This window comes from Gobio gobio, assembly GCF_949357685.1.
Source record: "Gobio gobio genome assembly, chromosome: 22".
In the NCBI taxonomy this organism is placed as follows: Eukaryota; Metazoa; Chordata; class Actinopteri; order Cypriniformes; family Gobionidae; genus Gobio; species Gobio gobio.
In genome coordinates, this window is record NC_137118.1 from 43,790,012 (window position 1) to 43,806,773 (window position 16,762).

The following is a 16,762-nucleotide window of genomic DNA, read 5'->3' on the forward strand; positions in this document are numbered from 1 at the left end:
CAGATTCAGAACGATGATCAAAACACAAATGAAGTAGATCGAGTCCATCAACACCCCCAAAGCTCCACAGTTGTTTCCTCTTCATGGGTTCAACATTATATTCAGTAACGATATTCAGTTTTGATTTATATGCTGTTGAATGTTTGATGATCAGCTTACTAGCTTACATGTGCATAAGCAAAGCTTCCATTGGTTGTTTCTGCTTCTTTTTTGCTTGTTTTTGGATATGGAGATTCTGTACTATTTCCGAAGATGCGTAATAGCGCCCTCCTACCAGAGGGATTCTCAACTCTGGCCCTTGAGGTCCACTTTCCTAGAGTGTTTTCTCCAATCCTAATCAAACACGCCTGAACAAGCTAATCAAGGTCTTCAGGATTACTAGAAAGTTACAGGCAGTTGAGTTTGATCAAAGTCCCTTTAAAGGGTTAGTTCACCCAAAAATGAAAATTCTGTCATTAATTACTTACCCTCATGTCGTTCGACACCCGTAAGACCTTCGTTCATCTTCGGAACACAGATGAATATATTTTAGTTGAAATCTGATGGCTCAGAAAGGCCTCCATTGGCCCAATGTACTTTACACTCTCAAGAGCCACAAAAGATACTAAAGACGTCGTTACAAAGTCCATCTCACTACAGTGGTTCTACAATAACTTTATGAAGCGACGAGAATAGTTTTTGTGCGCAAAAAAACTTAAATAACCAAAATAAAGCCAAACTGCTGAAATCACGTGACTTTGGCGATCCAAACCGCTGAATCGACTCACTGATTCATTAACGCTTTGAAGCTGTGTTTTTAAATCGGTCATCACTAAAGTCGTTATTTAAGGGTTTTTTGCACACAAAAACTATTCTCGTCGATTCATAAACTTATTGTAGAACCACTGTAGTGAGATGGACTTTGTAACGACGTCTTTAGTACCTTTTATGGGTCTTGTGAGTGTAAAGTGCCATTGTGCCTATGGAGGCCTATCTGAAGCCTTTCTGAGCCATCGTATTTCAACTAAAATATCTTCATTTGTGTTCCGAAGATGAACAGAGGTCTTATGGGTGTCGAACGACATGAGGGTAAGTAATTAATGACAGAATTTTCATTTTTGGGTGAACTAACCCTTTAAGGCAAGTAATTTCACTCTGCGGCCATCTTTGAAAAGCTATTCAGCTATTTCAGTCATGCAAGTGCAGCTCTCTTTGAATGGGGAAACATAAAATTCTCCAAAGCTGTTCACCAAGCCTATGATTAAATTTCATATTTGAAATTACCAAAGAAATCTGACAACTGTCTAATAAAGTTTATTTTTAAACAATCAAATCATGACAAAAAACTGAATTTTTCAGGCTGGACCAGTCAATGTGCTTGCACAGTCTGACTGCAGCAGTGACACAATGACTTTACAAATTAGTGATTGGTTCTTTTATTCAGAAGGCAGAACTGATGCCACCATATTGCGCATTGCACTTTCTCCCATTCATTGTAATGTGAGTGCATTGTCTTTGTATATCTGTTTAGATTTGATCAAGGTTGGAGCTAAACTCAGCAGGAAGGTGGACCTCGAGGGCCAGAGTTGAGAACCCCTGTGATAGCTTGTGTCGTAAATGATGGAAAATCTCATCAATGGCAGGGAATGAGTTAATGACACTGTTAAAAATGACCATGATACAGTGATGGTAATGTCAAGGTACTTTTGTACTGATTTATTACCATGTCTGTGTTCTATGGTATTTTTACACAGCACTCAATACTATAATAGCATGTCCATAAAAGATGGTACTTTTTGGAGTGCATTTTAACTCTTTCCCCGCCAGTGTTTTTGAAACGTTTCATTCACAAAAGTTTTGTGGCCTTCAGAATATTCGGTTGAAACACGCCCCATAATCACAGCCTAATGGAGCAGTATCAGACTCATATTCTGACTAGAATTGAGTATGACGACGTCAGGCTAGGGTCAACATTTAATCCAGTAACATTAGGCATGTATATGTTATTGCTTGTTTCTGCTTCTTCTTCACCTGTGTTTTGATCCGGAGATTCAGTACTCTTTCAGAAGATGCATCATAGCGCCCCCTACCGTATAACGGTAAACCGGAGATTTCCATCAATGACGGGGAAAGAATTAAGTCTGTTTTTGTACAAAGAGAAACAGATTACTGTTGTTTGGTTAATTCAAACATAGTTTCAGCAGAATATGTACAGTTCCTTGTCTATTTAATTGGTTATATATGTGTTTATTTAAACTTTTCGACCTGGAAAATGTAGTCATTGAAAACACAGTGATTGAGAACTTTAAGCAGCCCTGCGTTGTTGTTTTTATTTAAACAATGTTGTTGACTCATGCACACTTCCTGAAGGAGAGTCTTTACCTCTTTTCATATATGAATTCACATACATGTCTTTTTTAAATCACCAATGTAAACCTATCCATGATGTAACTATGAACTATGAAATAAAACTGTTTTGTCTTATCTTCTGTATGCTTGTTTTCTATTATGCGTTAAAAAGATCAATTAGATATATCAATCTGTCTATCTATAGAAAATTTGTAGAATCCTACTTTTCCATGGAAGACTAATACGTTTTAAAGAGCTGATAGTTGTTCTATGTAAGAGGTTGCGTACAGTGCAAAATGCTGGAGCATGGCGGCAGGTCTCAAGGACAAGCCGGACGCCAGACATGGGTTATGACCTGGCACTTACGTGGAAGAGGATTGGCCATCAGGTCGGCTTCTAATCCCATATCCTGGGAGGACCGCCAGCTTCACCCACAGACTGTGTGCTTCCTGACACAGCCTACTCTAACAGAGGAGACTCTACAGGTAAAACTCTCTTCTACTACTTAATCATAAAATCACTTGAGTCTAGATCTTTATCCAGAGAGAACTAAAGCTAAGTTTGAGAATAAGGAACTCCGTTGGCTGGTAAGAAATGGTTTTCATTAATCTAACTTTTCATTTAACTGAAATATTGAGAGTGCCTGCAATGTGGTAGAGCCAACCATTAACTATTTCTATTTATTTTTTTGTTTGGATATTTACAAAGTGCACTGCAGTGTAGACTTGATCAAACGTTTGAATAATTTTAAAGCTTGATGGTAAAATACATTACACATACCCATACAGGTTACTATTGCAACAAGAAGCATATCCTGGAATCACTGTGCCATCTTTAAGGACATTATACGGTAGTTCTAGCATCTAATATTTTACATTTACATACTTTTAGACTTGCAAAAGCAATTCGTCAAAGAGCTAACAACATTCATACAATGCCAGGTTAATCAGACAACTAGATTACATCATCTATAGCTATCAAACTCTTAACAACTAGATTACTATTTAATGGTGTTCTCCAAACATTATAGACTAATCCTTGAGTTAAAAGCCTAATAATCCCCCACAACTCCGCCAAGAGATAGCCTTTAAACCACGGTGTAGTGCAGACGGGCCACCTGCTCAGAAGTATCACAGAGTGTTCGTGGTTTTCCCTGTTTTATGTAGATCTGAGTTCAGGCTGCCAAATTCTAGTCGGGTATTGTGAACACTTGTGTGACCGGTTCAGAATGTCACAGCTGAGCACGAGGCCTCAGGACAGACCCATGCCAGTTAGGGCTTCGTCCAAACACTTCACGTAGTCTGCTAGTCTATTAATAACACTTTCACTTTCCCAGTAGTGTCAACAGGGTTGGATTTGTCAAGGATGTCACCAAATGTTAAAGTTTAAGAATCTGCCTTCGAGAAACCCATATTGATTGACCAATTATCTTAATATTTGGGGGATTTTTGTCTTTGGTGTGGTTAATTGTAGGTTTGCAAACTGTAGGGTTGCATTTTAAGAATATGAAGTTTTTCTTTGGTTCTCTTTGACAAAATATGACAACCATATTTTGCTTGACTACTAATATATGCCCTGTATTTAAGAAAACTCTCAAACATTATAAAGGTTTTTACTTAACTGTCCTTTAGAAACTGATAAAGAACAAGTCTTTAAGATTTAAGATGTAACCTATGCTAAATAGATGCAAGCATGTTCAGGAAGTATTAGAGTTAATAAATCAGTCTCTAAAAAGGTAACCAGACACAAACAAGTAAGCTGCCATTTTAAATTAGGTGACACTCTTCACCTTAGGACAGGGCACCATCTGTTAACTAACACACATGATTTGATATTGTCTGAAATAAAGTATTCATTAATATGATCATTCTGAAAACCTTGTAACTCTATTCTACCAGTGCTGACCCATCTGAACTTTTTGACAAGAAACGGTGTGAAGATGGCAAGCTCATTCGCCAAGATGATGTCGAGCCGTACCACTGGCTTGCTCATGGCGAGCCTTGGAGCTGGTGCAGTGGCAACCGGTTATCTATTGAGTGACAATGCTGCCATCTCGGCAGATCAGAGGAGGAAGCTATACCCTCCCAGGTAATTCAATTACATCCCATTGATAATGCATGGAATATAGCTAGTCGTTGTATAATAAATATCTAGACTCTTGCATGTATTTTTAACATTCATCAAATGCACCCAGAAGGGTGCAGTACGTTTCTATTCCATCCGAGTTAACTTGCACCTGTTCTGCGATGGAAAAAAATATGATCAGGCATAGAGGTCATGATGTACTGTGTGATGAAGTGCCACACGTTAACTGAGTGAAAGGTAAATGGGTAGGAACATGACACTTAAGTAGCTTATGTCCTGTCTGCCCCACACCTCACCTCTTTTACACTCCTCCGCACTAATAGATGCCAAAGATCAAATCAGATCAGCAGTCCAAGACTGAAGTTTCTTGAAGGAACCTACTGTGAAGCAAGATGGTCTTTTAGGTTGATCCAAGACCAACACCCTAAACCCAAATACCTTAACCATCTGCTGAGAAACTGCAGTAACTGTTTCACAGTAAACAACAATGGAAGACACACAGCAGATCTTTTTCTTGCTTCTTGGCATGTGGCTGTTGCCACAAGCAGAAGACATGATTTGTTTGAGCCAAGGCTGAAGGCTGCAAGGAAATACACAGCCGAAAAAACCCAAGCAAGTGACAATTCTCTGTCAACCAGTGAATGTTCTGCAGTGAGTCTAGCTCCACCCTTTAGTACTGAACAACTGTGCTAGGTACCCCAACCCCTAGGGTGCCAAAAAAGTGGTATGGTACGGTTCAGAATTAGGGTACCATTCACAACTTCTAAAAATGGAAATGGCAAAAATTGCGTACCGTACTGAACCGTACCGCTCGGTGAAAACGAGCCACTTCACCAGCTAATTACTCTTTGACAGCGATGCCATAGAAATATACAGGGCTACCAAAAAAAATAAAATTCTAAAGAGGGCTGCACGCTTGATTCTCTGGCGTATAAGGGCTGTAGATTTTGGATTTAGGCCCAGTTCACAAGAAGTCCATCTGCCCCAAATGCCACTCTCAGGCTTTGCGATCCTCTAAGTCCACACTGACATAATCCAGGATAGACTTTGCGATAGTAATCCCACTACAAAGTCTACACTAGTGTAGTCTTGTGATATGACTGAATTTTCAGGGCCAGGGCCAATGACTACTTCAGACATAGTGGATGCGTTGAACAGTCTTATAGCAGTAGATTAAAATTACCTTCTGTAGTGCTCCCTGCATCATCAAGATTGCTTCATAATTTTCCTTTCAGTCACTTTTTCCACAGGGTCAAAGACAGAACATGACTCAAAATGTGACACTGTGTTCCTCAACAGTGCTGACTTCCCTGACCTTCGCAAACACAACAACTGTATGGCTGGTGCGCTGACCCCTGCCATCTATGCCAGGCTGAGGGACAAGGTTACCCCAAACAACTGGACTCTTGACCAGTGCATTCAGACTGGTGTGGACAACCCCGGTCATCCCTTCATCAAGACAGTCGGGATGGTCGCTGGCGACGAGGAGAGCTATGAGGTACAGCAATACATTAAAAATACCTAGATGCACTTTCCATATGATAAAATATCTCACATCTCTTCTCAAGAAAGCTTTGTTCAACCCTTGCTGAAAAGACCAGCTGGTCAACAGCATGCATTGTATTTGGGATGCTGGCTTCTTAACCAGCAGACTTCCCTAGTCATCCTGCTTCAGGGGACGTTTTGTTGGTGAAGGGTATGACTATGTTGGTTAGCTATCTATCATCATCAGAAGTTATGCTAGTGAAGGGTATGGCTATGTTGGTCTGCTAGCTAGACCAGCACCAAACCACTACTAAACAACATAAGCCAGCTTGGACAAAATCTTTATTGTATAAGCTGGTCTTTTCTACAAGATCTGATTGTGCCTCTCCTCTCTTAAATACCCTTGACTTCTCTGTTGCAGGTGTTTGCTGAAATCTTTGATCCTGTAATCAAGGATAGACACAATGGCTATGACCCAAAGACTATGAAGCACCCCACTGACCTGGATGCCTCCAAGGTGCACGTCTGTTTTTATCTCTTCATGTAAATGAGTTTCTCAGAGTTCCATTTGATTCTATTTTATTCCTTATCTTGCAGATCCATTCAGGCGTATTTGACGAACACTACGTCCTGTCCTCCCGTGTGCGCACAGGCCGCAGTATCCGTGGCCTCAGCCTTCCCCCTGCCTGCAGCCGCTCTGAGCGACGTGAAGTGGAAAGAGTGGTTGTCCAGGCCTTGGCTGGCTTAAAAGGAGACCTCTCTGGACGTTACTACAGCCTGACTGAAATGAGTGATGCTGAGCAGCAGAGACTTATCGATGTGAGTTGCTTCCATAAAGTTCTTTATGTCATGGGATATTTTGGTTCCGACTGGGTTCTAGGTTAAGTGTTTGGTTGATAATGTGATTGGGTTTAATGGAGTTGAACTCTTCCTTTCATGCTGGCATGGCTTAGGAGCATTTTCTCTTTGACAAGCCAGTGTCTCCATTGCTCACTGCATCTGGGATGGCCAGGGATTGGCCTGATGCTCGTGGGATCTGGTAAGGCTAGATTGAGAGAGAAGAAGCTATGGTAGCACAGCCCCAACAGTCCCCTTTCTTCCAAGTTTTTATAGGTTGCATTTGACACAATGTTCCAACTGTCTGGTGTTTTCCCCTCATCCTCTTCTACTTCTCCAGTCCTACCTACCTTTGTCTACCTTTCATCCTTCTGTAGGACCACTTCCTGTTTGACAAACCTGTGTCCCCCTTGTTGACTTGTGCCTTTATGGCTCGTGACTGGCCAGATGCAAGAGGCATCTGGTATGGCTTTACGAAGTTCTTAGCATGACTTGATCACCATTTGTGTATTAAGTTAATTTCTCACATAAGAAATATATAAAAATTCTCACATTTGCCTGCAAGTAAAGAACTGCCTTCAGATAAACTGAAGCTTAAATTCAGTGTTATATTGAATGCATGACATGGAAAACTATTGCAAGATGCTCTTGACTTCATAAAGCATGAAAGACTTACTGGCATGACTGATAGTACAGTAAAAATCCAGTGATTTTGGTTTTGAGCAAGAGCTCCTTCTTGTCTCTTAAACATCCAATCTTTTGCAAGGCATAACAATGAGAAGACCTTCTTAATATGGATCAATGAGGAAGACCACACCCGTGTCATCTCCATGGAGAAGGGTGGCAACATGAAAAGGGTGTTTGAGAGGTTCTGCAGAGGACTCAAACAGGTAAAACCACATCACCTTCATACTTGTCCATTAGCCAAGCTGACTGCTCAAGATCGTATCTAGAGCTGTATATATTTGATAGTCTCATCTGTAAAACTGTCCATGTAAAGTTAATGTCTTGTTGGCTGCTTCTCTGTTGAACAGGTGGAACATTTGATTCAGGAGCGAGGCTGGGAGTTCATGTGGAATGAACGTCTTGGCTACGTACTGACCTGCCCATCCAACCTGGGCACTGGCCTCAGGGCTGGAGTACACGTCCGCTTGCCAAAGCTCAGCAAGGTAATTAGCTTTATCTGATAGTGAAAGCTTTCGGAAAGAAAGCATTTTGAATGGCGGAAACCTGTCTAATTACAACAATTGCCTGTAGGACCCTCGTTTTGGCAAGATCCTGGATAACTTGCGGCTGCAGAAGCGTGGCACTGGAGGTGTGGACACAGCAGCGGTGGGCGACACCTTCGACATCTCAAACCTTGACCGCCTGGGCAAGTCCGAGGTAGGTCATTCAAGCCAGTGAGAAAACAACATGGAGGCTTACATGCATAAGATTCTGTTGTAACTCTGCTTTTCTTCACCAGGTGGAACTGGTGCAGATGGTCGTCGATGGTGTCAACTACCTTATCGAGTGTGAGAAGAGGCTGGAGAAGGGCCAGGATGTCAAGATCCCCGCCCCTGTTAAGAAGTGAGCAACACTCTTCTGATGATGGCTGGATCCAGTACAGCAAAGAGAAACATGGACACTCCTTCCACAAATCCCAGAACTGAAGGTCTTATATGTATAGAAAGCTCAATAAAATGAACCCTAAAACTACAAATGCTTACTTTTCTCTTTGCAACCATTAACATCATATGCACACAGCAAGCAATTGCTAGAACTCTGCTATTGCGATCAACAAAGATGATTTACTTGGTAGCGGCATAGATGGTTGTGTTGCTTGCTTTGCAGTGTAGACTAATCTTATATTGCTAACAGAAGCGTTTTACTCTTTAGTATTTAGCAGCAGGATGTTACTAACAATGGCAACACAGTTACTCGGCTATCACAGACAGTAATGGGTTTATCATAACAACACTGAGCCAAGATTCTAGGAACCCATTTATAAAATGTTGCGTAGAAACCGCCCTAGATTTGATCTTACAATCATTTCTCAAATTGTGATTCAGAGAAACAAAATACGCACAAAAAATGTGCCTACGCCTCTCTTCCAGATGTGAAATCTATAAACCGTTAATGCTCTTGAAACTGTGCACATCTGAATGGTTTCAGATCTCCGCCTTGTAAACGCCACTTAATTAATGTAATTTACATATAAAATAGCATCAGTCGACGTCCAAATCCTTTACTTCAGAATGGTGAGACCCAGACATTGGCGCTAAGAACTTTTCCACGTCAAAGTCCATTTTGATAATGTGAACGTTGAAATAATACACTTTATTCCTCTATATATGAAGAGTTCAGATGCAAAAGCCGCTAAACGCTAGCCTGGTCCTACCAGACTCTCGTACATTTGATTTGTACAGACAGTCTGGCCACTCTCCACTGAAAAGCGTTCACTTCCTTGAAGGCGGGTTCTCTGTTAAAGTTTAAAACTATTGGATCGCCCAGAGCCACTCTGGATCTGCCATCTCAAACTAGCGCACGACATCAACGTCATCGTTGTCAGCCACTCCCTCAGTTCGCTGATTGGACTGGTTAAAAATTGACCGGAGAAAACCAGAGAATATACCGCAATCCCAGACGGAGTACTGAAGGAAAATGAAAATTGAGCGGAAGTACGTAGGAGGATAATAATCGAATGCTCTCCACACATTGCATACATTTATCAAATATTTTCGCTTCAAATCCGCCAATCCCAGCGTCAGCCCCTTCAGAAATAACGGTTTGTTGGCAGAAACCGCTAAACGCCACTTCCCTTTGTCAGCAAAATCCTCTAAGTCCACAGAAACCAATCAGAATGATTTCAAGATGACTGACGGTGTGCGTTAGCCTGACAAGCCAGACCCTCATCAAGATGTTGGGTCTGGGAACTCACCACTGGCAGGGCTCAATCCGAGGGGCGGGATAAACGGTTGTCTTTCAAATTCCCTCTGCACACAATAGGATAGCGCTACAACCAACCAGAGCAGCGAAGAAGGTGAAGCAAAGCTAGTGGATAGATTAAACTTTCGCCATATCCAGTCGGCAAAACTAACACATTTTCCTTTCTTAAGAATGACTTCAGTGCCATTCTTTGTTCTTTTCTCAAAGAAAAGCTTAACTCCAATTCTTCCAGAGTCGCAGCTGATGACGATTCGAAAGACCACTGTTTGCCAGCTTCTTTGTTTACGAGTAGCACGCGGAACCGCGTCAACTCTGCCATCATTATATTAAGCCCGCACACCGACTCTATACACGATCTGATTGGCCTGACCTGAGTTTGGTTTTTCCAGCTTGCACACCAACGTAGAGTTGCTAGACGACACTGGCTGCAAATTACATTTCCTGCCGCTAGGGTGCGTCTAGATTTTTTAGGCTAGGTGTGTGTATGAGCTGGCTTTTAATTGCCACACTGCAAGTTTTTATCATGTTTCGTCCATCGTTACAGTGGCAATGACAGGATTTCACGAGTAGCAAATAAACAACAGTATTCCTTGTGCTTCTGTAAACCTCGGACAGAAACAGACGTGGCATATGCACTTGTATCACAGCTCCCTCTACTGTGTGTGGATCAGTTTCTTCATTGTTACATTTTGAATTCTGCTTTCATCATTTGCAATGTTTCCAGTTGCAAATTTAGCGATTTTGCAACTGTTTACTTTGTCTTCTTGTTGTCCAAAAGAGTTTTTGCCACAAAAAAAAAGCACACACGGACTTCAGTGCCATTAAAGTAAAATTACAGAACCTAAACATTAAAAAAAAGCAATTTTAAAAGAAAACTTGTTAGACGGACTGAGGTTTTTGCATCTGCACTCTTCATATGCGATAGGCCTATGTAAGCACAATGTTTGTCCAAACAGTCTTGCATCATTTGTAAAGTGCTAAAAGGTCCATTTTGACAGAACCCTCTTTATGTGGTTTAAACTGTAATTAATTGAAGACCAGACACTGGCGTCCCATCGTTAGACTAATCCAGTGTGGCTAATTTCTCCATTTAGAGCTGCTTAGTGACGTATCTAATAATGCTAATCTTGGTTCTATACTTAAGAGAAAAGCGGGTTAGGGGTGGGGGTGAATATGTGTGTGCTTCTACAAAATGGGTTAACTATGTTGGCTGTAGAGAACACTGAAGAGAAAACAGGGTATTTTTAGAAGTCATTTAGTCTACATGCAACCAAACCCTGAATGTAGCCAATGATGATAGTAACCAAATATTTTCCATCACTAGACTTTGGAACCACCACTTACTTTATATATAACACTTGTTAATATGGGGAAATTCTGTCAATTATAGATTAGGGTGACCATATTTTGATTACCGAAAACCAGGACACTTGGCCCGGCAATGAGATACTCAAATGATACTCAAAGTTGACTCTAAGATTCCTTATTAATTTCAATACATTTACCCCCGGTTTCACAGACAATGCTTAAGCTCGTCCTAGACTAAAATGCATGTTTGAGCTGTTTTAACTGAAAGAATCTTGCACTGACAAATCTTAAAATATGTCAGTGGCATTGTTTTGTCTCAAGATGCACACCAGTAATGTATTTTTCTTGGGCATGTTTATAAAAGTTACTTAAATGTCCTAATTGAACTAAGGCCTAATCCTGGCTTAGTCTAAGCCCTGTCTGTGAAACCGGGCCATAAAGTCTATGCCCCCTCTATATGGATAGGAAATTGTTATATTAGGGCCAGGACAGGACATGTCAGGAGGTTTGGTCACCCTATTATAGGTTAAATGATCGAATGCAGCTTTTAATACACTCTCTGTCTGTCTGTCTGTCTGTCTGTCTGTGTGTGTGTGTGTGTGTGTGTGTGTGTGTGTGTGTGTGTGTGTGTGTGTGTGTGTGTGTGTGTGTGTGTGTGTGTGTGTGTGTGTGTGTGTGTGTGTGTGTGTGTGTGTGTGTGTGTGTGTGTGTGTGTGTGTGTGTGTGTGTGTGTGTGTGTGTGTGTGTGTGTGTGTGTGTGTGTGTGTGTGTGTGTGTGTGTGTGTGTGTGTGTGTGTGTGTGTGTGTGTGTGTGTGTGTGTGTGTGTGTGTGTGTGTGTGTGTGTGTGTGTGTGTGTGTGTGTGTGTGTGTGTGTGTGTGTGTGTGTGTGTGTGTGTGTGTGTGTGTGTGTGTGTGTGTGTGTGTGTGTGTGTGTGTGTGTGTGTGTGTGTGTGTGTGTGTGTGTGTGTGTGTGTGTGTGTGTGTGTGTGTGTGTGTGTGTGTGTGTGTGTGTGTGTGTGTGTGTGTGTGTGTGTGTGTGTGTGTGTGTGTGTGTGTGTGTGAGAGAGAGAGAGAGAGAGAGAGAGAGAGAGAGAGAGAGAGAGAGAGAGAGAGAATGACTACAATTATTGAATTTATGGTTTCGTGCTTTTTTAGACTTCTTTTTATTAAAGTTTAGGCAAATTACCAGTTAATTTGTAGTACTATGGTATTTTGGCGGCAACATGGTAGGTTGTTGTATTGGAAACACAAGTAAGCTAGTCGAAGAACATATAGCCTATAACGGTAATTGCTCAAATCGACCCATTTACCTTGAAATCCTTTTAATCAGATCTTCTCCACAGCGATTTGGCGGTTAAATTCAGCGAGCACGCCATCCTCGTCCAAACGCATGAAATGGCGCCCCCTCATGGTCAGGATGATGAAGCGCTTCATCGTTTGATTTACAAGATGCATGAATTTTGCATGAACTGTAGTTCAAACTATAGTAATTTTAGAATTAACAAAAACACTACAGTAATTTTCATATTAATGCCATAACACCTTAATCTGAGGGGAAATGCTTCCTTAAACCTTGGTAAAGTGATTATCACAATGCTCATTGCTTACAAAAAAAGCATTAATAAGTGCCATGTTAACCTTTGCCTAAGTTTCTGCCAGTTAACTAGTTAAAAGAGGTATTACTATTCCTATATGATTTCCTCACAAGCAGTTAATAAAGGAGGCTTCAAATTTATTTCGTTTCAGAAACGTGGGTAACACTTTACAATAAGGTTTCATTAGTTAAACTACTTTAGGACTAAGCATTAACAATACTCTACAGCATTTATTAATCTTAGTCAATGTTCATTTCAACATCGAATACATTATTAAAATCAAATGTATTTGTTAACATTAGTTAATGCACTGCGAACTTACATGAACATAAAAGGAATAAATACTGTAACAAATGTATTGCTCATTGTTAGTTATTACATTAACTAATGTTAACAAATAAGGTTGTAAAGTGTTACCGGGGATTTTAAAGGACGATCTCAATGTTTGTGTCCCAGAAAGGTCAATATATAAGATGTTCAGTCAGACACAAAGTAATTTTTGCTTTACTTTTTATGACATCATAAACATTTTATTGGTGACAGTGACTAGTTTGTGATTCAATGAGTTACAAACTGAGATTATGACGAACATGAAATCTTATTCCACAGAAAACAGTGCAACCTAAGAAGAAAAATAAAAAAAGAGAGATATAAAAGAAACATTTGCCACACACCTTTTACGCATCACGTGTTTCCGTTGAATGAACGATTGGATTGGATTTCTTCAAATGTCATAAATGTGAAAGTGAAAGACTTAACATTATACTCTGGTTCACCGTAGTATTCTGCTATGAAAACGGTCAAGATTTATCACACAGCAGATTACATGACCTGAACACATCTCTGTGCAATTTAAGAACAAATTAAAAGGAACAACCCATTTTGGCCCCCCGTCCTTTCCTACCCCCAGTTCTCACCACTTTTATCGAGTTCTTATTCGCACATTAAACTTCCCCTGATTACAATTTCAACACACTTCGACACCCAGAGGCTGAGAAGTCACGGGTCTTTCTGCCGAAGGTGAAATGCGGCTGGATGCTGGATCCACGGGTGACCGAGAGTGAGGGCGGACTGGCGGGGACTCGGATTGGGGGAAACGGTTTTGGAGGAGTGGGCAAAGCAGAAACATGGGAAACACACCCATGCGGTATCAGTCCACTGGCCGCTTCTCGCCATGTTTCTTTGTAAACTCTTCTGCATTCTTAAAGAATTTTTTACGGTCTTTTGAATATTCCTCCGCTAGGTCGGCCCTCAGCGGGTGTTCTGGTTGGGGGTCATTGACGAGGGCGATGAGAGACTGGATTACTGGTTAAAAAGAGCAAAACATACAATTAATGACAATACGAGAAATACAAACGCTGATAAAAACGGCTCGGAGACGTGCCGCACCTTGGTCAGTTTTGGTTGCAGGTTTCCAGTTCTCAGCACTTATGACCGGCAGGCACACCTGACCCTTCTCATCGATGTTCGGGTGATAGATCTTCGTTTTAAACGTGATCTTCGGAGGTTTAAAAGGGTATTCTGCAGGGAATGTGATCTCAATCCGGAACGCACCTTTATCGTATGGAGGGTTGTCCTGAAAAACAAAACGGGACACGTGCAAAATGATTCAGTGCTGAGAGTTTAATGTGTGCAATTAAAGCAAAAACACTTTATATTAAGAGACTTACAGGAACAATGAGTCCTTGCCAGGTCAGAATGTTTGACTCGTCCACCTGAATGTTGCGGAAATTTTTCATTCCAGACTTGCGAATTTCATCGAGTTCCTGAAAAAAACACAGAACATGATCCACCTGCGGTGACACTAGGAAGAAATCTGACACTTCTCGAATCGTTGAGAGATTTGAGATACCATAAAGTGAGAACAAGATACTTTCGGTTTCGCTGTGGTCATGTGTCAATTGTAATAAACTTAAAATAACATAACATATCACAACTATATAGTTGCGTTTATAGCGTATTAATTCAAGTCGTTTTCATTTAAATCTGTTAAAATGGCACGAATTCGGGTAAAACACTGAGAATTTTTCTTTTTATGTCTTGAACATTTAACAGGCTGCAAAGCCTAAGGGTTTGAAATATGACTATAATATATATCTCATTCAAAACTTAATTCAAAACTGAAGCGTCATTAATCTCATGCAGATTTAGTTAATTATAAACGCTTTAAACAAAGACAACAGACATACTTCCTGTTTCTCTTTCTCATTGCATCATAAAATTAAATTCCACATTTAGACCGCTCAGAAAACTTAATCGATCATATTAAACGATTTATTTATCGTTATATTCTAACTTAGTCATAATTCGCGATTTGTTCTTAGTTGATAAACTTGCGGATAAGGAAGTTTCGCTTTCTATTAGTTATCCACCAAACTAACATAATCTATCAACACAAACACTCTTTCATAGACGCGCACAAGTTTATTCTGATCCACATCATAAATTAGACTCATTGAGAACACGGTTTACTTTATTTGACTGTTTATTCCCATTTTATGTGTATATTCGAACTACAGCTTAGCTCGTTAGCTTCTTCCTCATCATCCTCATCACATTTCACACCAGAGCGCTTTAAAGTTTCAGGTTTCCGACCAACAGCGATTCAAGATCGCGATGCTTCTGTTTACGTAAGTAAAACGAGTAAAATCTGTATTTAGTGCGCATAAAAGTAGATTTTTCGGAATATTTACCTTATGCAGTCGCCTGCTCGCCGCCATCTTGGATATGCTTGAACCCACAATGCAAAGCGCGTTGAATTCGCTTCAGTCAGTTCAAAGAAATTAATAAAATATTTACTTTTATCAATATATGATGCAAATATTTTTAGATAGTTTTAAGGATTTTTCCCCCAGATGCTTTAATGAGTGGAATAAAACTTGGGGCAACTTTAATAAATCTACATTTAGTAATGTAGTAATAAACAGTTAAATCAGCAATATCTACTGTTATTTCCTCAAGTTGGTTACGATTTATTTGGTTTTATAAGCATGTTAATGTTATCTTATCTGATACACATTCACCAGAACAATTGAATACGCAATAAAAACAAAACTATTCAATGGCAACGCCTAAATGAAACCGCAGCCGTCACGTGGTACAAGTAGGCACTTTTGGGAAATTCCCAGCTTACAAATTGTAATTACGAGTTCTATGAGCACGTGAACACTTGAAAAGTTACGGAACGTCCTTTATGTTAACGGAATGGACAAATGAAAAATACATTTTCTCAGATGACAACGATTCTATATTTTATAAATACCATTACTCCTCTATATAGGCTATTTTATATTATATATATATATGGAGAGAGAGAGAAATATACTGTGTATTCTTTACATTCAACTATAATCAACCTCAATATAAGAAAGTAATCCAAAACGAGTCCACTAGGGGGTGAAAGAGCACTTCATTAGTGCTGCACATTCTGACCCAAACACAACCTTCTACATGTGACAGAACAATAATCACTCAACTGTTTGGATCATCATCACATCAAGGCTGTTTATTGAAGTATGCCTATATGTATAATGGACAAACTGAAATGTGAAATAACAAAAAATAGAGAGCAAAGAGGAAATTTTGCCATCAGATACATACATATTTCCTTCTCCATCTATACTTCCCTATTCTATAGGCTACTTTCTGTAGTTCATAATTATGTTAACCTAGTTTCACTTCTACCGCTGTAACATCACAGAACAGTCAACATATAGTCAACGTAAGTCTTTCTTTACAAACACCTGCTGTTCTTGTTGGTCTCTCAAAGCTCAACAAACAAGAGTAAAACTAAATTCGGCAAGGCCTTAGTTTAAGTCATAATCATTTTTTAATTTAGTATTTTTTGTCACTACGTTGTTTAGAGCATAAGAAACAAATAAAGAAGAAAACATATGTTTATTATTCATTATTCTTATGTTATGATATCCTCTGTACACATCAGTTGTTTAAAAAATATGGGCATGTATAGGCAAAAATTATGTTTTTTTTAATTCACAAGTCAATTTTTAAATAAATACAAAATACAAATACAAATTTTTAGGGTATACTTTGTTTAAAGATGATTCTCAAATATGTTATGAAAGATATAATGGAATGAATTGATATATAATTTTACTTTATGCAATATGTGGGTAAAATTGCCATAATTGCCATCTATATACACTGTATCTAATTTGCATATTAATGTGTTGGG

General features: G+C 39.8%; 2 protein-coding genes across 3 annotated transcripts; one reads left to right on the forward strand and one right to left on the reverse strand.

Moving 5' to 3' along the window:
* Positions 1–2,614: 2,614 nt before the first annotated feature.
* Positions 2,615–10,529, forward strand: ckmt2a (creatine kinase, mitochondrial 2a (sarcomeric)). Of its 2 annotated transcripts, none has more exons than XM_079804772.1 (10): positions 2,615–2,813; positions 4,227–4,416; positions 5,713–5,911; positions 6,320–6,415; positions 6,496–6,717; positions 7,113–7,198; positions 7,502–7,625; positions 7,770–7,904; positions 7,993–8,118; positions 8,201–10,529. In XM_079804772.1, exons 2-10 carry the CDS (start codon positions 4,268–4,270, stop codon positions 8,306–8,308), a joined length of 1,245 nt encoding a protein of 414 aa, XP_079660898.1. In that variant the 5' UTR covers positions 2,615–2,813; positions 4,227–4,267; the 3' UTR covers positions 8,309–10,529. The 2 variants fall into 2 exon arrangements, with proteins under 2 accessions (XP_079660898.1, XP_079660899.1); XM_079804773.1 differs by having other exon boundaries at positions 2,762–2,915.
* Positions 10,530–12,686: 2,157 nt separating this feature from the next.
* On the reverse strand, positions 12,687–15,611 carry ube2l3a (ubiquitin-conjugating enzyme E2L 3a). Its single transcript, XM_079804068.1, has 4 exons — positions 15,261–15,611; positions 14,238–14,333; positions 13,957–14,143; positions 12,687–13,872 (listed from the first exon to the last, which is right to left on the reverse strand). The coding sequence occupies exons 1-4, from the start codon at positions 15,285–15,287 to the stop codon at positions 13,718–13,720; spliced, it is 465 nt and encodes a 154-aa protein (XP_079660194.1). The 5' UTR covers positions 15,288–15,611; the 3' UTR covers positions 12,687–13,717.
* Between the last annotated feature and the right edge of the window lie 1,151 nt (positions 15,612–16,762).

What these genes read in the sequence shown, in the direction of transcription:
- ckmt2a (XM_079804772.1), top strand. Translation starts at nt 4,268, where the DNA reads ATGGCAAGCTCATTCGCCAAGATGATGTCGAGCCGTACCACTGGCTTG. An exon ending in TCTGCAGAGGACTCAAACAG is followed by an intron (nt 7,626 to 7,769) that starts GTAAAACCACAT and finishes TCTGTTGAACAG; the next exon opens with GTGGAACATTTGATTCAGGA. An exon ending in ACCGCCTGGGCAAGTCCGAG is followed by an intron (nt 8,119 to 8,200) that starts GTAGGTCATTCA and finishes TTTCTTCACCAG; the next exon opens with GTGGAACTGGTGCAGATGGT.
- ube2l3a (XM_079804068.1), bottom strand. Translation starts at nt 15,287, where the DNA reads ATGGCGGCGAGCAGGCGACTGCATAAG. An exon ending in GGCAAGGACTCATTGTTCCT is followed by an intron (nt 14,144 to 14,237) that starts GTAAGTCTCTTA and finishes TTTGTTTTTCAG; the next exon opens with GACAACCCTCCATACGATAA. An exon ending in TGCAACCAAAACTGACCAAG is followed by an intron (nt 13,873 to 13,956) that starts GTGCGGCACGTC and finishes CTTTTTAACCAG; the next exon opens with TAATCCAGTCTCTCATCGCC.